The 21,617-nt window shown below is 35.2% G+C and overlaps 2 protein-coding genes across 2 annotated transcripts; both read right to left on the minus strand.

Annotated features, from left to right (window-relative positions):
* Positions 1-5,062: 5,062 nt before the first annotated feature.
* Positions 5,063-10,497, minus strand: gpn2 (GPN-loop GTPase 2). The gene is made up of 6 exons (XM_056475473.1): positions 10,424-10,497; positions 8,482-8,942; positions 8,250-8,406; positions 5,606-5,766; positions 5,402-5,532; positions 5,063-5,295 (listed from the first exon to the last, which is right to left on the minus strand). Exons 2-6 carry the CDS (start codon positions 8,893-8,895, stop codon positions 5,223-5,225), a joined length of 936 nt encoding a protein of 311 aa, XP_056331448.1. The 5' UTR covers positions 8,896-8,942; positions 10,424-10,497; the 3' UTR covers positions 5,063-5,222.
* Positions 10,498-11,581: 1,084 nt separating this feature from the next.
* snip1 (Smad nuclear interacting protein) lies at positions 11,582-19,877 on the minus strand. The gene is made up of 4 exons (XM_056475171.1): positions 19,604-19,877; positions 19,273-19,402; positions 16,242-16,810; positions 11,582-12,425 (listed from the first exon to the last, which is right to left on the minus strand). The coding sequence occupies exons 1-4, from the start codon at positions 19,762-19,764 to the stop codon at positions 12,161-12,163; spliced, it is 1,125 nt and encodes a 374-aa protein (XP_056331146.1). The 5' UTR covers positions 19,765-19,877; the 3' UTR covers positions 11,582-12,160.
* Between the last annotated feature and the right edge of the window lie 1,740 nt (positions 19,878-21,617).

Below are 21,617 nucleotides of genomic sequence, written 5' to 3' on the forward strand. Positions count from 1 at the left end.
ACAAATACAGTTACATTTAAATGACACAGAGAGTTGTGCAAAACACCAGCGTTTTCAGACTGCGATATTTTTAACTCCACTCCATGTTTTCTATGATTCTCAAACTGAGTGCGCTAAGAGGCAAAGCACTTCTTTCTGGTTCCCGGAATACTTCCGTGCCTCGCACAAGTATGTGTTAAGGTGACTGTTGTGCATTTTTATTCCTACTGAATACTGTAGCACTTTCAAACTCAAGCTTACACGACTATATCATATAAAACTGATATTAGCTAGGAGAAATCAGACCAGAAAGACAAGTTGTATAAACACCGAGCACTATCTAACATAGTTGTCATGTCTCCCTCTCGTGTACAATGCATTCCTGTGTTCATCCGCGAGTGAGAAGGCCTTTTCAAGGTCCAGACTGCACATGATGGAAAACGAGTTCCGGCTCGTAAAGCTTCTCTCCGCCACAAGTTCGCTAAAACGCGCCCTGTGTCACGAGGAACCCAGAGTAAACGAATAAACACGACCACAGCACTTCATGCTGTTGACAAATAATAAAATACAACACCGCCCATTGATTAACAAACAAAGAGTCGACAAGTTTAAACATTAAAACACGATAATAATTTCTTTGCTAGTTTAGTGTGTTCTCCGACTTACACTGTGTTTATTCTGCTCTCAGAATTTGACACGAAATCGACTGAACTTCCCAGAATTTAAATGATAAACCAGGAAAAAGCTGACTACTATATTGTCTGAACAAGTAGCCGTCATGACAGTGACCTCTAGTGGTGCTAAAGTACTCCATAAACTCACATAAACTTGAGGCCATGAATATTTCTGAAACTGAGGAAGACATTCTGACATAAAGAATAATTTTGCTGTAGATCAGTGATGCCCAAAGTTGGCCCATTGCAGCTTTTGATTTGGCCCACCATCCCCTCTGAAAAGAGCGTGTGAAGGATGGAGAGGGTTGGGGCAAATGCCTTCAAAAGAGGTAATCAATACTAATTTGATGTAACATTTTTTTTGTTTGTTTGTTTTATTGCTGAGTTACAAAAAAGCAAACTGCAATTAAATGTTTCAATTAAATTTTGTACATGAATCTGATTTTTTAAAATGTACAGTAAATAAAAGTCACTTGATGGATAGAGGTCTATGGTGAGCAAATCAAGGCAAGTGCTCCATTCAACAGTGCTCCATTTAGTTTAAACGAGATTGTATTTGTTTTTACTGTAATAATTCTATTATAAAATATAATATAAAATATTATGCTGTATTAGTTTATATAAAGCAATGTTTTCTAGTTATTAGTAAATGTTATTACATGGCAAGTTTATTTACCATTGGCCCACTAGCCTCAATCAAGTTTGGATTCGGCCCATCATAAGAAAGAGTTTGGGCACCCCTGTTGTGGATATACAGTACTTTGCTTGGATACATGTTTCAAAGTTGAAAAGTGCAAGTGAATCAGCATCAGGCATCAAAAATAAAAAAGTGTGATATACACTACCGGTCAAAAGTTCAGGGTCAGTTTTTTTTAAACTATTCATTTAATAATTTAAATAAAATGATTCTGTTCATCAAGTTCATTTATATTTTCTTAAATTGTTAAATACTTTTTTTTATATTTATTTATTACTTGTTTGTAGTTTTTAAATGAAATTATTACTCCAATCATTATTGCTTGTATTGCTATTACCATAAATAATAATAATAATTATAATGATAGAGTGAATTCTGAAGGACCATGGGACTCTGAAGACTTTTGAACAGTTATTTAATAGTGCAAGAACATTTCACAATTTTACTATTTGTACTGTATTTTTGATTAAATAAATGCAGCTTTAAAGAGCAGGAGAAGCTTATTTTAAAACATTTAAAAATCCCACTCATCCCAAACTTTTGACCGGTAGCGTAGCTCCTTTTTTTCCAAAGCAATTCATGACTATCGCATATTTTTATATTTACAGAAAAGACCCATTAAAATATTATTCAGTTTGTATAAAACAAAATCTTGTCAGGTCTATTTAGAATAATTTAATGATGTTAAAAGACTATATTTAAGGATCACATGTTATTGTCATTTTAAATATTGATATTTTTCCACTATCCATCAAACTACTCGGTTTAATCCATTTGTCAGCTTCTTGTTTTTTAATCATTTAAATGATAATAGATTTGAGTCTGTATGGATTCTGATAAAGACTTCTCAGAAAGAGAGGAGACCAATAAAAACATGAGTGAAGCGCTTGCAAACACACACACACACAACAAGATTATTATAAATAAATCATTGTAAATATACAGATTATTGTTTTTATTAGTTTTATCCTAAAATGTTGATTGTTAAATGTACAGTTTATTCTGATCTATTACTTTTGTATTGATATGAATGAATAATATGATATATTAATAATATGATAAATTGAATAATGATATGATGTATTGAATAATATGATATATTATTTATATTTGAATTATTATATATAAATATCTTCTTTTTACTATTAACATTAATATACTATTATTAGGGATACAAAGTTAGCGTTAGCTCTACTATAAAAGATCTGGGTGTCATATCAGACAGCAATTTAACTTTTAAAAATCATATATCCCATGTCACAAAAACTGCTTTCTTTCATCTGAGAAATATCGCTAAGTTACGAAGTATGCTATCCATCTCAGATGCAGAAAAGCTAGTCCATGCTTTTATGACTTCTAGGCTGGACTACTGTAATGCTCTGTTTGCTGGCTGCCCAGCATCCTCTATTAATAAACTTCAGCTAGTGCAAAATGCAGCTGCCAGAGTTCTTACCAGGTCTAGAAAATTTTATCACATCACCCCAATTTTATCCTCCTTACACTAGCTGCCTGTTAAGTTTTGTATTGAATTTAAAATATTGCTTCTTACATATAAAGCTCTAAATAATCTAGCTCCTGCTTATCTAACCAATCTTCTGTCTCGCTACAATCCAATTCGCTCTTTAAGATCTCAAAATTTAGGGCTTCTGGTAGTACCTAGAATAGCAAAGTCGAGTAAAGGAGGTCGAGCCTTCTCATTTATAGCTCCTAAACTCTGGAATAGCCTTCCTGATAACATCCGAGGCTCAGACACACTCACCCTATTCAAAAATAGATTGAAGACCTATATGTTTAGTAAAGCATACACTTTACACAAAGTGCACCACTTAGCAGGTTTCCACACAGGTTTCTGCATCTTGTTTATATACACTATGAACAGCAGCTACGCTTATTCTTCTCTTTATTCTCCATTTCCACCTGGGGATACTCTTCCCGAGGCCCTCAGACTATGCAGAGTCACTGATTTGATCCAAGACCAACGACGAGATGATCCCAAGGTTTCCATATCCTGGACAGCTACTGTGATGGTCATGGAAAAGTGGTGAACATGAGACTGATTCCTGTGATGCTCCAGGGACAGACGAGTCTTCGCTGAGGCCAGCTTAAAACCTCCGCCGCTGAGACTGCAGCTCTGCACAAGACATTTGGCCAGCGGAGAAATTAAAATGGTCGTGCCCAACTGAGCCTGGTTTCTCTCAAGGGTTTTTTCTTCACTTTCGCCAATTAGTGAAGTTTTTCCCTCTCCGCTGTCGCCACTGGCTTGCATGGTTCGGGATCTGTAGAGCTGTGCATCGTTGGATTTGCTCTTCAGTTTTTGGACTCTCAGTAGTGATTATTAAACCACACTGAACTGAGCTAAACTGAACTGAACTTAAACACTACAAACTTAACTACACTGTTCCTATTTACTGTGACCTTTTATGTGAAGCTGCTTTGACACAATCTACATTGTAAAAGCGCTATACAAATAAAGGTGAATTGAATTGAATTATTACTACTCTTTACTGTGTTTTTATTATACATGTATGTAACTTTTTATGTTAACTTTATAAATGCTTTGGCAATACATTTGTAACATTTGTCATGCCAATAAAGTAGTTATTGAATTGAATTGACTTCTCAGAATCTATATTGATTTTTTTATAAAAATACATTTGTTACATTTAATGATGATAGAACAATATTTTTCCCATCGCTTCCGGTGAACTGTCTTTTCAATATAAAATTGCAATGTTTTAGGTGTGATTTCTTTAAAAATCAGCAATCTTCACTCAAGTAGGTCTCAGACTGGACAAGAAGCACTGCATTAAATTCCATTTCCCCCACCATGTCTTTAAAATATGTTTCTGCGCTCGCCTGCTGATCCTGACACCGCTATCGGATACACTGTCTTTCATCTCGTTTTATGCTTGAGCAACTAAATGAACGCTTTAATCTGAATGTAACTGAATGTATTGTAATTACATTACAACATCGATGCTGTAAAAGCAACCTTATAAATTTGAATATAGTCACATAAACCGTTCACCATTCATGTCTATCCTTGGCTGAAAAACACTAGCTGTGTATATACCCCATTCTGACATTTTATTTAGATTTTTTCCCTTTTTTTTTGAAACATTAAAGTAGACTTTTGCATTTAAAATGGTTTTGTAGATATTCTTAAAAAAGGTTTGCAATGAAAGTTTTTGTTTTATTATTTGCCTATTATTGCTTATGTAGATTCATTTTGACACAAACATCTAAAACCACATTTCAGGTTAAGACTTTAACTTAAATCCTCCAGTCGACACCGACAACAGTTCATCAAACTGGGCTCGGCTCAGTCAGAAGCACTGCTGAAAGCCTTCATCATCCAGGTTAAGTTTCTGGAGTTTGAGCTCACAAAACTGGATGCACCTCTGAAATGATCCAGTGAAGTCAGGCACGGCCCGAAACGCATCGACGCTTCAGCCTTCATAAAGCACATAAACACTCTTATTTTCCTAATAAAAGTCATGTTAGCCATTTAGCAACGAAGAGTCACCGGGCAGACAGAAGCCCTGCCCATCAGAAGAATCCACGTCTGTTCTGAAGTGAATTTGACGCACAAATGAAGTGAGTAAACTCAAATGTTCACGCGGCTATTTACATGCGAATAGCGCGTTCCGCATCTGGTGTGAACACAGCATAAGACTTTTGAGATCTATGCACAAAGACAACATTTCAACAGTTCTGTGAATGTAAACATTTTAATTTTCAGAAATGAAAACATCTCTTCCTGCTTTTGCTCATATGTTTATCTGTAATATTTGCAATGTGTAAAATAATAAGACATTTTTAAAAAATGGCTTTTTTTGTTGTTTTTCCTTATTTAATTCATACCAAATGTTCTACAAGTCCATAACTTCATCCTCCACATGGTTCTTAGTAGCATCCAGATATTTCTCCTGTACACCAAGAGTTCTGAGATAATGGTTAAGGATCATTATCTACATATGCAATGGCAGAAATGAATGCATATTAGCACAATGAAAAAAGAAAAGAAAACAACACTGAGTGATAAGGATACGTGCTGAACTGAAAGTCGGCTCCAACAGCAGCAGACATCATGGCCTGCTGGTTCCTCTCCTCCAGATCTCCAAAGCAATAACCATTGGCTTTGTCCACAGTCCTCAGAACTTGCATCATGCTTTCCTTGTCCTGAAAAGAAATAACACTGATCAGGCCTCAAATCTGTGTGTATCTCTTTACAATTGCAAAAGTGAGCACTGACCTGCACATTCAGAGGTACAAAAGACACCAAGCTGTAGTCCTGGATCACTTCAGCCAACTTCACATTGAGGTGGTGAAACTTCTTGAAGAATGGGTCTGCAGAAAGATGCTCCACCAGATATGACAGATCCAGGACCTCAGTGTAGAAGTCCAGATTGAAGGCTTGTAACAGAGAGTTGATATTAAATGGAGAAGTTGATCCTCATGTATATTGTAGAGTTGAATCAAATACGCATTTCAACTTTGGAGTTCTGATTATAAAATTAAAGCTCGAGAATAAACTGTGAGAATTAATATGAATTTTGTAAATTTAGAGTTTCTACAACAAGTTTCAGAGGGAATGAGCCTTGTATTATCTTTAATTCACCACCAAATCTGCCATTAAGACATACATTTCACATTTAGGATGTTATTTAATGTCTGATCCTGATTTCAAGGTTAAAATTATGCCCAGTGGCAGAAGAAAATGGAAACATGACACAGATATTTTCTGCAACATCAGTGGGTGTTTGCTACATTCAAATGGCAAATCATCATAACATTGTTACCACAATAACGCAAATAAATAAAGAAATTGATGAAAAAACACACACAAAAATGTAATTCTGTGTAACATTATCATATAAAACAAAACATCTGCTCAGGCACATTTATAAAAGTAATATAATGACAAATGAAAAGACTATTTTAAGGATCACAGTGGTGCTCAAAAAGTCTAAGTAACTGGCATTTATAAATATTATCTTGGTAACACTTTAGAATAATGGTCCATTAGCTAATGTACTTACTAACAGTAAGTATGAATAATTTTGTAAAATATTTATTAATCATAGTTCAACATTAACTAATGCATTATTAAAATCCAAAGTTGTGCTTGCTAACATTAGCAAGTGCACTGTGACTCAACATGAACTAATGTTATTTCACTTAAACAACATTAAATGATATTAACTAAGATGAATAAATATTACAACAAATGTAATTGTTTGTTCATTTTAGAAAATACATTAGCTAACATTAACTAATGGACCATTATTTTAAAGTGTTTCCATTACCTTTTAAAAGATTAGATTTGACCCATTTTACAGCAAGAAGATTTTAATCGTTTAAAATCGAACATATTTGAAATCATCACTTATTCTTTTACATATTTTAACGATTACAAAATATTAGATTACATATAGACCATTTCAATGCGTTAATGTCATAGGCCCACAAACACTTCCTGCTTCTTATCATACTTTTTATAACTGTAACAAGAGGGAATTCAATCACATCTTCTTGTTAAAACAGCTATCATAACATTATTTATCAATACGTGAACCTTTTTGGATTTCCAGAAGCTACCGAAATTAAAAATGTAAAACAGGAAATACATTAGGACCATTGTTAATGTTTACATTCCTCAAAATGATCTATAATTACATAATATATATGTGGTTTAATTTTTACATAAATATGTTACAAAGAAATATCATTTTAGCCGCATTTCAACTTGTTTGAATATATAAAGTAAATATTTGTGCCTAATATGCTTTCCATGTATATAAAATAACTTTTATGAATTTAATTTGATGCAGACACCTAAATGCATCACTGACCCATATATACATATACAGTGGGGGAAATAAGATTTTAACACGTCCCCATTTTTCTCATAAAACATATTTCTAAAGGTGCTGTTGACTTGAAATTTTCACCAGATGTTGATAACAACCAAAGAAATCCATACATGATAAGAAAACAAATCTAATTCGTTTACAATTTAAGTTATACATACTGAAATGACACAGGAAAACGTATTGAAACAATGAAGAAGGGGAGGTGTAAAAATGCAGTGAAAGCCTGGACAGCAGCTGAAATCTCTCAGTAGTTATTCAGCAACCCTCTACCCTTCATCACTGTAAATTATCATCAGCTGCTTCAGTCAAACATCTTCATTACCAAAATAATGAAAATGAAAGCAGGGTGGACATTTCAGCAAGATAATGATCCAAAACACAGCCAAGGAAACTCTCAAATGCTTTCAGAGAAAGAAAATCGAGCTGTAGAATGGCCCAGCCAATCACCTGACCTGAATCCAATAGAAAACACAAAATAAAGATCAATTTGGACAAACGAAATCCACAGAAACATCTACAGCTTGATTTTCTTTCTCTGAAAGCATTTGAGAGTTTCCTTGGCTGTGCTTTGGACCATTGTCTTGCTGAAACATCCACCTTGGTTTCATCTTCATCCTCCTAGTAATGTAGATGTTGGACTGAAGCAGCCAATATTAGTTTACAATAAAGAAGGGCAGAGGGTTGCTGAAGAACTACTGAGATTTCAGCTGCTGTCGGGGCTTTCACTGCCTTTTACACCTCTCTTTCTTCATGTGTTCAATACTTATTCCAGTGTCATTTTATTTCATTACACATAACCTAATTTGTAAAGTTGATTTGTTTCTTTTCATACATACATTTCTTTGGATATCAACATCTGGTGAAATATCAATTGCAAGAAAACTGTGCTTCTCCAATAGCTAATATTGATATTTTTGAATTCATCATAATATAACATAACATTAAACTTTCTTTGCAAATCACCAGAATATCCTCAAGATGCTTGGCTGTATTTCTGTATCAATCCTGAGTATATCAACTCACCAAGTTTTCCATACTGCTCAATGAGGTCCATTTTTGACAGCACGTTTACATGTGGCAATTCAACATGCAGCATGGTGGACAGAGATGTGCACAGCACGGAGATGAACTTAGCCGGATCAGCACAGTAATGTGAATCCACCAGATGCACTGCGGTCAGCTGCCAAAAGCAAATCAAAACACACAAATTAATACACCTTAATAAATCAGAAATACGTAAGAGGATAGTACCTACCCTGAAATTCCACTTGGACAGCTGTGCAAATATATTCTTCACAGAATTGTGATGAGTGTAAAGTTCCACCTGTCCTGGGCAGTCAAATAGAAAGTAGCAGTCGTTGTGCAGCTTCAGCTTGTTCTCCAACCAGTCCAAATTTGCCTCTAAATATTCCATTGAGTAGATGAGACCACCATTGGGGCCGAGTTTTAGACCGTCCATCACGTCATCCAGAGTCACGAGCTCTGCTATGTCCACGGCACACGGATAAGGCAAGCCTTCGTTGGCAGGATCCAGGTTTACAATGACCACCTTTCGCCCGAGGCGACTCAGAAACTCCTGCATGCCCCGACAATAAGTGGTTTTACCTGAACCAGGTGGACCAATCACAACCTGCCCAAAGCGCAGAGATGGAGGATCTGATGACATCATGATGAAGGCAGGTTCACCTCTATGTGAAGAAGCAAATTAGGCTACATCTAAAAGAGAAAGAGACAGGGATTATAAAAGGCATAATTGATCACGCTTATGAACAGTTATGACTCTTTAGTAGAATGTTAAGAAAGATTTTTAGTTTAATTTATGGTCTTTGGTCATTTATAAAATCAACAGTTATGGTCGCTCTCTGAAAAGAAAAACCACACACACACAAAACAGGCAAAAAATAACACTTGTTGCTCCTGATAACACACTGAGGTCATGTGAAGAAAAAAAAACAGATGGCCTGAAGGTGAATAAATTCAGAGCAATTTGTTCTAATTTAAATACAATATTTAATTTAAAGAGACAGTTCACTCCAAAACGCATCTCCTGCGATGATATATGCTACTGTATAAGCAGTTTTCTAGCAAAATAAGTAACCATTTTCAAGTTTTATATAAAACATGATGTTATATACAGTGGGGAACATAAGTATTCAAAATGTCACCGGTTTTTTCTCAGAAAACATATTTCTTTAGCTGTTGACTTGGAATTTTCACCAAATGTTGATCATAATCAAAGAGATCCATATATGAAAAGAAAACAATATTAGTTTAAAAATTACGTTATGTGGAATAAAATGAAATGACGCAGGGAAATGTATTGAACACATGAATAAAGGGAGTATTAGAAAGGCAGTGAAAGCCAAAACAGCAGCTGAAATCTCTTAGTAGTTCTTCAGCAACCCTCTGCCCTTCTTCATTGTAAATTAATATCAGCTGCTTCAGTCCAGCATCTACATTATCAGGATGATGATGATGAACCCAGGGTGGACATTTTAGCAAGACGGTGGTCCAACACACAGCCAAGGACACTCTAATGCTTTTGGAGAAAGAAAATCAATCTGTAGATGGTTCTGTGGGTTTCGTCTGTACAAATTGATCTTTATATTGCGTTTTCTATTGGATTCAAGTCAGGTGATTGGCTGGGCCATTCTACAGCTTGATTTTCTTTTTTAGAAAGCACCTGAGAGCTTCATTGGCTGTGTTTTGGATCATTGTCTTGCTGAAATGTTCACCCTTGTTTCATCTCGGTGATCAGCCTGTCACCAACTTACAGAAAACACTTAGAAACTAAACAGCGACTTAAATATTATTTTACTCCAACATGAGATGGATATGGCTTTCAAACTGCACAGAAGAACCTCACTGGAACCAAACGAGAGCGAGTCCATGATGACAAAATGCAGAACTATCCCTTTAAGGAAAGCAAAAAGTACTTGAGATAAATAATGGACACCACCATTAAGTTATGATATTTAATTGTCAATCGCTATTTGTTTTCTAAATGCAAAAACTACAGCGCTGATGCTGTGACGTTACACGACGCAGATTCGCGCGGTCTGCGAACTACCGGTAAACAAACAACTTTAGAGACGAAAACAAAACCACAATAAGCGACGATTGATGTAAACGGAAAAAAGAAACGGGCACACGGTCACGAAGCAAACACAGAATTGACAAACCGCAAGAACACAAACCTTAAAAGTCAGTGAATTAACGTTACTTCACTGCACCATGACGCTTGAAACGTGATGGAAACCGGATGTGGCGATTTCAAAATAAAGGTTCCTCAAAATAGAACTGATGACTTTTTCTTCGGGAGTATAATACATATTAAGTCAATTTAGGGCCATATATACTTACAACATAAAACAACTTTTTGTAAATAAGCAAAGTATTCAGCAAAAAAAAAGTTAAATAATGCAAATCTCAAATTGCAAAGGGAAAATTGAGTTTTGAGAAATAAAAAGGAATTTTGCTAGCAAAAACAAAGAACTGCAAATAAAAAGTTGTGCAAAAAAAAAAAAAAAAGGAATATTAGCAATTTTTTAAAATTATACATATATTTGCTAAATATTTTTTCCAGTCTTGTCTTTACAAAACCTCTCGAGTTAATTGCAACGCTCATCTTGATTTGATTTTCAGTTTTCTTCTTGCACCTCACATTCAATGCGTTTTAGTTTCTGACCCTGATTTGAAAAGCCGGAGACACTTTGACACAAAGGAATGAATCAGCCATGAATCGCTGTCATAAATCTAATCGAGATTCAATAAAATACCTGAATCCCTTGTGTTTTATATTCAGATGTTTAAAGTCAAACAGTAAAACTTACAAATCAAAATTAGCATTGCAATTTACTTGAGAGGTTTTGTAAAGGCAATACTGGAAAAAATCTTTAGCACATATATGAATAATTTTTAAAAATTGCAAATATAACTTTTTTTGCACTACTTGATTTTTGTTAGAAAAATTCCTTCCTCAAAACTTAATTTATTTATTATTTCTTACAATTATTTGCCCAATACTTTTTGTTTGCAAAACTTTCATGTTGCAAGTATAAATGGCCCTAGATTGACTCCATATTATAACTTTTATCTAATATAAAAATATATACATTTAAATAAGGTATTTGACGGTCAAATGTTAGACTCTACATTGTGAGTGCAATTCAAATACCAAATTCCTTATATTTGTGTAAACTGAAGCATTAAAAACCTAAGCTTTAAAAATCACCGTATAAAAATGAGGAGAAAGGGAATTTCTGAAGTCTCAACACATTTGACAAGAGTTCACTTCATCAATTTCAATGTTCATTATTTGCCTTCACACATGTGCAGTCAATCAAAGTCAAACATACATTATTATCCATCTTTATTTTACAATACAAAACATCTAATCATCAAATATGAATGTACTGTGAGAGAATAGAAAATATGTAAAGAAAGATGGCATCTGTTCTGTAGCACTATTCAAATTAGTCTCAGTATTTTCTGAATGATCGTGAAGATGCTGGCGCTAGGAGACTGGCTCAACTGACCAGAACACAGTACGCATCTAAATCACAAATACTACAAACTAAAACACATGAAACGAGCACTCACTTCAGATACATCCAGTATATTTACAGTAACCAAAACGAACATTATATTCACTCTCTTTCACGCGTATCCAAAATATATGTTTTTAAAGACAGATTCAATAGTTCTGGCTTTGAGCACTTGCTTTTAGGGACAACAATGTACACAGTTTGACGGGATACAAAAGCTATCCACCTGAGAATAAAGTCATACAGACAGCTTGGGCAGGCTGAAGCATCATCGTTTCATTGTTCAGAAGGAAATCATGAATAAATGAGCAGTTCGTGCTCGTCCTGTTTGAAAAAAACTTTCAGACCAGCGCAATCAGGTTACTTTGGTAAACTTTGAGGAGAGAGCTACTCATCCAGGCCTTCATCCTCCTCTTCTTCTTCCTCCTTCTTCTTCGCGTCGACCTCGGTTGTGTCAGAGAACTCGTGAAGGAGCACATACTCTCTGCTGCTGAAGCCGAACTTCAGCACGTCCTTCTCTTTCAGCTCGTAGTATCGCTGAGGTTCGATTCGTTGATTGTTCAGGTATGTGCCGTTACCAGAACCCAGATCGATGATGTACGGCTTCACTCTCCTGCCTGCAGTGCCATCCGCCCGTGTGAACTCCACTAACCTAGAGATGAGAATGAGACAATGAAAGAAGTTTGTCAAATTAAGTTTGGGAAACTCACGCCTAAAAAAAAAAAAAAAAAAAAACGCTTCTTTTAAAGTTCATTCATTTTCTTTTAAGCTTAGTCCCTTTATTAATCCGGGGATGCCACAGCAGAATGAACCGCTAACTTATCCAGCACATGTTTTATGCAGCGGATGCCCTTCCAGCTGCAACCCATTTCTGGGAAACATCCATACAAATTCATCCACACTCGTACACTACGGACAATTTAGCCTACCCAATTCACCTGTACCACATGTCTTTGGACTGTGGCGGAAACCGGAGCACCCGGAGGAAACCCACGCGAACACAGGGAGAACATGCATTCTTTTAAAGTTGATGTAGTGAAAGTAGCGACTGGTCTTTTCTTCCAGACTGTGATGTACACTGAAGTGAAATACTATCAAACATCTATTGATGAGACTGAAGGTGCGAAAAAGATCAGTAATTTTGAACTTGTCCACTTTGCTTTGACAATGTATACATCAGGGCTGCACAATATATCGTTTCGGCATCGATATCGCAATGTGCGCATCCGCAATAGTCACATCGATTGCAATATATGCAATGTTGAGTCTTAATTATGGTTCACAAGGAGCTACAGAATTCTATTTAATTATGATTTATGCAACAACAAAAAAATCATATTTGTCTTGTTCCTAGTTCAAATATCTACAATTCAAAGTGAAAACAAGATTATTTCATTCACCCCACTGGCAGATAATTTTGCTTGCTTTAAGGAATTACTCAGAATTTATACTTTTCTTTTGAAGGTGAAACAAAACAATATTTTTACTTGCTCTAAGAATTTATTTTTGATGTTTGGACTAGAAATGAGACAAAGAAAAGCATTTTTTGTATTTGTAGTTATTAAACTTTTCTAGCTGAATGCTATTAGACTCATGCGAAAACTGTAAAATAGTGTTATTCATTCTTTTATAGTACTAAACTATCTTTTGAAACTGTATTTATATCATAATATTTATTGCAAACAAAATATCGCAATATCACATTTTTCCAATATCGTGCAGCCTAATAAACATGTATTGTTTAAAGGGACGGTTCACCCAAATATCTAAAATTCGGTCATCATTTACTCTCGCTTCATTTGTTCAAACATACGAGTTGCTTTTTAAACAGTCGAATAAAAAGTGTTTTGAAAAAGCCTTTAAACCTGTAACCTTTGACTTTCATAGTGTGTTTTTTCTACTCTGGATGTCGATGGTTACAGTTTTCCAGTTTTCTTCAAAAATCTCTTCTTTTGTGTTCAACAGAAGAAAGAAACTCCTAAAAGTTTATAACCACTTAAGTGTGAGTAAAAAGTAAATTCCCATTTTTGAACAAACTATCTCTTTAATGTGTACAAATACTGACAAACTGAACTCCACCTTCTCTAATGTGTGCTGTAATTATGCGCCACATTGAGAAAATGTGCCTCAAAACAATATATTCATACTTTGTGGTGTTATGCCAAAACACACAAGCTTATAAACCAAAATGTAAAGTGTGTCGGCTGACCGTTTGTAAATAAAACACTGAAAACGCATGCCAATACCAAGCTCAAACAATGGCATTATATTTAGTTCAAATGCTAACCATAAACATCTCACAATATTTTATCATCAAACATTATCACAAACATTAACACTTCAAAATGTAGATAATAATGTACGAGTTTGTTATTGTGTGTTGTCTGCATGATCTGAGGTGCAAGTCATTTATTATAAAGAAATAAAAGTGTTTTCACAGTGGCTTCCTATTTAATACTTATAACAGATTTAGCTTCTTTTTTCTACGATTGTTATGAGAAACGATTTTATACACAGGTTGAAAACGATGGACGGACACATAGCTATAGCTTGGTAAATGTTTATATTGGTTAAAAAAATAAATTTTGGTGGATAAAAAAAAATCTAAAAAAAAAAAAAAAACATTGAAATCGATAATGTTGGTCAGTAGAAATGCAAAAAAAAAAACTTTCTCTTTTGTATTTTTAAAATGTTTCATACACGGCTGTCAACGCTCTTATGGTGCATTTACACCAGACTCGGATGAAGCATCAAGCGTGAGTGATTTACATGTTAACACAACGCAAAGACGTGAATAGACATCCTGCGGCGAGAATTGTGCAAATGAAGCGGCCCGAGTTGAGCATTTTGTGCGTTTGATAACTGAATCGCTCTGAACTTCAGCGGACATTCACGCCGCATCAACCAATCAGGAGCTTGCTCCTGTAGTGATTATGACATACTGCCTGTTGTTGGTGTCCTGAAGGAAAATCCACTTGCCGACACCGGACGACAGTTCATCAAACTGGGCTCAGCTTAGTCTAAAGCACCGCTGAAAGCTTCCATTATCCAGGTTAAGTTTCTGGAAAAGTTGATGAACTCAGAGCTGGGTGCACCTCTGAAAGGATCTAGTGGACTTAGACAAGGCGTTGAAGAAATCTACGCTGCTTTTCAGCCTTCCTAAAGCACATAAAGCACAGCTACTATCTCAATAAAATCCATGTTAGCAAGTCACCGTGCAGACAGAAGACCTGCCCATGACGCGAATCCGCATCTATTATGAAGTCAATTTGACACACAAATGAAGTAAGCTCAAAATTTTACGTGTCTATTTACGTGTGAATAGCGCAATTTATTAGTGCATGCTGCATCTGATACAGCATTAAAATGACTTTCGTTCACATGAATCTGCAAAAACGTATTTAAAAAACTAATATGTATATTTTTATGTCAGGCCAGTAGATGGTGATGTCACTTGATACAAAAATACGATGTATGTACAGTTCAACATTGCTGATTTGGAATAGTTCACTCAAAAACCTGAATTCTGTCATCATTTACTTACCCTTAACTTGTTCAAACCCTTTGAGTTTCTTTCCTCTGTTAAACACAAAAGATATTTTAAAAAATACCAGTAGCTTGACTTCAGCAACCACTCTTCTTTTAAAATGTTGTCTTTTGTGTTCAAGAGAAGAAACTCGTAAAGGTTTCAAGAGTTCACACTTAGATATTGTTTGACAACTGTAAGCAGGTTTGGCATGCTGTACCGGGAGAGAACCCTGAGCTAGGAGATAGTTGAGCCCAGGGCTCCCGCCTAGTCCTTAGAGCATATGAGGGGAGTACGAGATCGGTGGTTCTCGAGAGCTCCCCGTGGTAAAGGAAGAAAGGAGGAGAAGGGGTGGATGGTTTTTTTTTTCAGAAAACGAAGATAAGAGAGTAGTTCTAGCTAGGCTGCTTATAGTGAGTTGGGGTTAATCTGATTGGCTAACTAGTGAATGTAGATGAGTGCCCAGCTGCAGTCAATCATATCACATGCTCCTCTCGAAATTAGTTTGTGAAACTTCACTTAAAACCACAGGATGGAGAGTAAATGATTAGGTAATTTTAATTTGAGTAAACTATCCCTCTAAGTGCTCACAAATTTCTATAGAATGAACATGGAACATTTTACACATATTCATCAATTTTTGAAGTGATGTAATGAGCATGAGCCTCATTACATCACTTCAAAAATTCATGATTATGCAATTTCCACAGAAAAAACATGGTTTGTTTTTTGTAATCTTGCATTTTAAGTTAATTACATGTCCAACAGAATCACCAGCTGTTTCAGTTTAAAATATATGATTAAGAATTATAAAATAAAAACAATCAATAAAAAAGCACCAATATTTGAATGAATTAAATGCTCTCAATTACTCTAAATAGTCAATTTTCTTTTTAAGTTAACACAATTCATTTACTCAATAATATCTTGTATTGCTCTGACCTGTATTGAAAAACAGCATGTTGTTTGGAACAAGACGGATGGTCGATAGGAATGTCTGCAATCTTCCTCAGTCTTCCAAGTAGATACGCACTCTGCCTGTGGATGTACATGACCGGGAGTGGTTCGTCATTCTTAAAGGGATACAAACGCCATCTTCTTTTAGGGATCCGCGCCTCGGGAGGCTCGTTATACTTGATCACCTCCCCCCTGAATGTATTGGTATCTTCCACCAAAGCACCTGACAGTTCAAAGTTGGGCTTTTCCTTCTCGGCTGCAGGGGCTGATTCGTCATTGTTTTCGCTTCCAAACTCAAGCATTTCCTCAGCACCGCTGCTCTGAGCTTCCTGTCTGAGACGATTCTCCCTCCGTCGCTCATTGTGTCGTTCCCTCTCAGCCTGCTGTTGCTCTTGAATATGGGCATCTCGTATTCTTCCCCTTTGTCTGTCTTGTTCTCGGCCTCGATCTCTTTGCCGTGGTCGCTCGGCCTCCCTTTTCAGCCTGCGGTCGTTTGAGTCATCCCTTCTCTCACGATGCCGATGACTTTCAGATCCTCTGGAATCATCTTGTTCCTTTAATGAAAACAAACATCTTTGTTGTTAAAGTGTCCACTTAATATGTCTTTTTGTTAGATTTCAATAATAATAATAATAATAATAATAATAATAATAATAATAATATCAACAAGAATTTTGGAAGCAATCACCATACATTTTTCAATAACAATACGTGGGTCATGAATGATGTGTTATTTAATTTGTGTCAACATCAAATTACATTCACAAAACGGAATTTATATACATAAAGGGCTCGACAATAAAGACTGCCCAGTGGCCCGAGGCCAGCGCGTGAGACACTCAGGACAATGGACAGGATAATTACTGGACCAATCAAGTGCTCCCTTGTCACTAAAGTTTAATTTGGCTGCGACTGTTCAATCCTGTGCAAATACAGTCTTGGGGTGCTTTCACACCAAGATATTAGTTTCTGAACCTGTCTGGTTTGCTCAGTTAGCACAGTTTGTTTGGCATATGTGAATCCCGCCATTGCACTCGTGCAAATCAATCGGTCCAAGATCGCCTGAATGAGGTGGTCTCAGCTCGATTAAAACAAACTCTAGAGCGGATCCATTATAGTAAGAAAGCAATACGATCCATGAACTGACAAACCAGGCTATATCACAGTGTTTTTGGTTGTGTAATAGCCATATATACGGCTATATGAAGAGAAATACGAGTAGGGCGGGATTTCATTCCTACTGGTACGAAAATGAAAGTGAGAGTGCTGTTTATGCGTTAGGAAAATTGACAGAAATTACCATTCAACCATTTTTCCATATTTGAATATCTTATCATATTTTGTATAAGGCCTATTGTTTTTTTTTTCATTTCTGCAGTGACACCTACAAAGAAAGATCAACATTGATCTGCTTCATAGTCTGACTGCAGTCTTGGTTCAATATTCTGTTATTTCTCTCCATAATTTAAGCCCATAATGCATAATTCAAGCCAACGTTTTTCTTTTGTTTTTTTTAATAGATTAATTCAATAGATAGATTTTTACAAACTTGACAACTGACATGAGACTATGTATGAGAAAGTCTTAGCTCTCTGAATTATATTTAGTGACTGTCTGTGGATATCAAATGTCAATTTTTTTTATTTTAAAATGTATTTACAATTTGCAAATAATTCATACAATTATGTTTGGCTTTTCACAAATTATTAAAAATATGTGGCAAAGAAATAGCTATTAACTTTTTTTTTGGTGGGGTCCGTGAAAATTCTGGCAGGGCAAGTAAAAATCTGAACCAAAAATCCTTAGTGTTGAACCCTGTACATAGAAAGCATTTTAAAGACAAGTGATGTGTCAAAATGTACACTCACAGCATTTCCTTTCAAATATTTAAAACATTGGATCTACAGTGTTGTAATATAACTGAAAAATATACTAATTAGATGATGACGATGCAAAGACGATAAAAGATGGAAATTGTTTCTTAAATTTGCAAAATACAAAAAAAATCCAAACTTCAATTAAAATAATTTTTGTTAATTTTACTTAACAAAAAAAACCTTAAGAAAAATAAATAACCTGAGCTATTAATTGATTTTCTTTTTTAACTATTTATTAATACAGTGTAAAAAATATAATTAGTAAAGGGAAGACAGACAGCAAGTTTAATCTCAACTAAACATGAGATAAACTTGCTTTAATGTTTTTTTTTTTTTTTTACGTTTTTAAAGACAAATGTTTTAAGTTAGTTTAAAGTCTCCTAGAACCAGAAGCTGTGACCGTTATATTTTTTGTGTTATGATGCAGTTCCTAGAGAAATGAAACATTAAATGAGCACACAGTGGGTGTGGCTTGTTTTTTCTACGACAAGCTGAATGGATGTATTAAAGTTGGCATTTTATTCAGAAACAGCGGGAAAGATGTTTGGGGAGAGTTATTATAAACTAACAGAGATCCCCTCCTCACCATTTCTATTTGTTGTCAAAACTGATGGTTGAAGAGGCGTGGTTATATATGTTAGCCACACCCAATTTCTAAAATATACATAATCTGACAAATTAACTGAAACCAACAGGAAGTGCTTTTACAGATTTCAGTTAAAGATTAGAAGGGCAAACAACTTTATTTTCTAAATGACATGCTCAGATGAATTTTTCACCACAAAACTAGCAATGTGAGCTAACAGAATCATACGGTTAGTTTTGATTTCTTGGGGACTTTAATGTGATGCAAGTTTAAAATGATTAATTTGTTTTATTAAACTAAAAATAGACAGTAAACATTTTTGTGTTGTGTCTTAAAAAAACTGTAAACAACAAAAACTGTAAACTGTTTATTAAATATTTGTAAATTAAATGTATCCTGCTTTTAGCTGTTTTCAAATAACATTTTAGTGTTTTTTGTGTGCAGTTGTCGCCAAAGGTTTCTGCTCAATAAGCCTCTTTGGTCTTTAACACCTGTAAATCCAGCTGAGCTTTCTCAGCTCAGTTTTTAGGTTCATGAAGGCGACTTTACTCACTCGTTTTATCCTGGCCTCAGTGTTGCGACGCGGGCTTCTGCTCCTCCGGGGACGAGGCGACCTCTCCTGCTGTCTCCCCGACGAACGGTCTCTTCTCGCCGGCGATCTGTCCTTTCTCCTTACCGGTGATCTGCAAATAAAATTCAGAAAGCATGATTTATAAAACTCCCGACTAACGTTACACGTGAAATGACTTGTTGATCATCTCCACGTGTAATAATCAATAAGCACCAATTGGTTAACAACAACGTTAACGAACACCACAATACTGTAAAGGAATAGTTCAATAAAAAGTGATTGATCTCCTGTTGACGGTAGCTGTCAGGCTGACCTGCTGTCTCGTCGGCGCGGCGCAGGGCTGCTGCTGTCTCGGCTGGAGCCTGAACTGTGTCTGCGCGCTCGCGGAGGCCGCGCGGGACTCATTCTTTCTTGCTTAATTTTCGTCTTTACATCCCGGACAGGAGAGTCTCTGTGTCGTCTCCTGTTATCCATTGTGAAATGAATTTGTCTTTTAGCTCCGTAAAAAGTAAGACTCGTTCATACCAAAAGAGAGCACGAAAACACATTCAAACCGCATTTACGAAACTTCCATGTACACTTCCGGTTCGAGGTTTGTACGCTGAAGAAATCCATCCCTATGGAACGCGATTTAGTTCCGCTTCGGTTTACAGTTTATAGGTATATTTATTTACAGGTTTAACATATTAGTTAATGCATTTGCAAACATTAACAAGTAATGAGCAATATATTTGTTGCCGTATTTATTATCATTATTTTTTTTTAGTCAGGAAGAGACGCAGGCAAATAAATGCATATCCGTTTTGTGATTTTGGGCTTTTAAAGTGTTAATTAAGTGATAACAAGATTTATAATAGCTATTTATAATATATAATTTCTATTATTTGTTTTCTATAATTTCGATAACTGTTTCTATTTGTTTCTAATAATAAACAATATATTAAAGGATATTTTGATATTTGTTCTTGTACTGAGCCTTACACATTCACTTCACAGGCGATTATACACCAAACCTTACAGTTTCATTTCTAACAATTAAAAAATGGGAAATTTTAAATAAATTACTAAAAATGTCGCAAGGTTAAAGCAAAAAGGATGCTTTTCAATTAAAAAAATATGAGCCTAGTTTTTCCTTTATTGTTTAGAAAAATAGAGTAGAGCACGACAGCACGTATATTTATATTTAAACGATTTTATTGATTTTGAGGAAACTCAAAAACACTGTGCAGCCCTGTTCATCCACCTCTCCAAAGCTTTTGATACAGTGGATCATACCTTGCTGTTACAACGCCTCAAAAGTTGGTTCATCTGATCATGCTATTGGTTGGTTTAAAAATTATTTTACAAATCAAAAGCCTTGTTTCTAGTAGTTTGAATGAAACTAAAGGAGTTCCACTGGGTTCAGTATTGGGGCCTCTTCTTTTTACCATATATAAAAATAATACTGGTTAAAATATCAAAAATTAGAAATTTCATTATTACACTGATGATACAGTCATGCACGGCTGCATCTACACCCAATCTGACCCTTTCTCAACAACAGATTGCTTTTAATGCACTTGTACTTTAATGTAATTTATTTATTTTTAGGAGTTAAAACTAGTTTTAAATGTCGATAAAACAAAGCTTATGCTATTTTCAAATTCAAAACAAACCAAGCAAAAGCTAGGTTTACTACTACTCATGGTGCAGAGATTGAATTGGTGTCCCAGTACAAATATCTTGGAATTTTAATTGATGATACACTTTCTTTTAGTTCTAACAATCAGGAATTGGTGAAGAAATTAAAAGTGATTTTAGGCTTTTATTTTAGAATTAAGAACTGGCTTTCTTTTGATGCTAAAAAGAAGCTGCTTGATGCAACATTTATGTCGATATTGGACTACAGTGATTTTATCTATATGCATGCTTCGTCTCAAAGTCTGCATGCATTGGATACTGTTTACCATGGTGCACTAAGATTTATAACAAATTTTAAATCCCTTACTCATCATTGTGTGCTGTATACTATAGGTAGGTTGGTCTGCTTTGTCCATTCCTATATACATATTAATAATATATATATACATATACATACAATAATATACAAAGTTGCAGTTTAAAGATTTGACTTTACTAAATGCTTTTAAAAGAGTATAAATTATTTAGAAATTGAAACACAAAATTGTAGATGTTTTGAATAGTTTATTTGTCAATTGTTTTTTGTTTGTTAGACCCATATGTGACCTGTGTACTGCCTATCTTGGCCAGGACGCTCTTGTAAGAGACTTTTAATCTCAATATGTCTCTCCTGGTAAAATAAAGGTTATAATAAAAATAATAACAAT

Source organism: Danio aesculapii, chromosome 16 (assembly GCF_903798145.1).
Source record: "Danio aesculapii chromosome 16, fDanAes4.1, whole genome shotgun sequence".
Lineage (NCBI taxonomy): Eukaryota > Metazoa > Chordata > Actinopteri > Cypriniformes > Danionidae > Danio > Danio aesculapii.

Coding starts and splice junctions, on each gene's coding strand:
- gpn2 (XM_056475473.1), bottom strand. CDS start 8,895: ATGATGTCATCAGATCCTCCATCTCTGCGCTTTGGGCAGGTTGTGATT. Junction 5,767..8,249: donor TGAGCAGTATGGAAAACTTG/GTGAGTTGATAT, acceptor CTCTGTTACAAG/CCTTCAATCTGGACTTCTAC. Junction 5,533..5,605: donor TTGTACCTCTGAATGTGCAG/GTCAGTGCTCAC, acceptor ATTTCTTTTCAG/GACAAGGAAAGCATGATGCA.
- snip1 (XM_056475171.1), bottom strand. CDS start 19,764: ATGGATAACAGGAGACGACACAGAGACTCTCCTGTCCGGGATGTAAAG. Junction 19,403..19,603: donor CCGCGCCGACGAGACAGCAG/GTCAGCCTGACA, acceptor TTTTATTTGCAG/ATCACCGGTAAGGAGAAAGG. Junction 12,426..16,241: donor CATGCTGTTTTTCAATACAG/GTCAGAGCAATA, acceptor TCTCATCTCTAG/GTTAGTGGAGTTCACACGGG.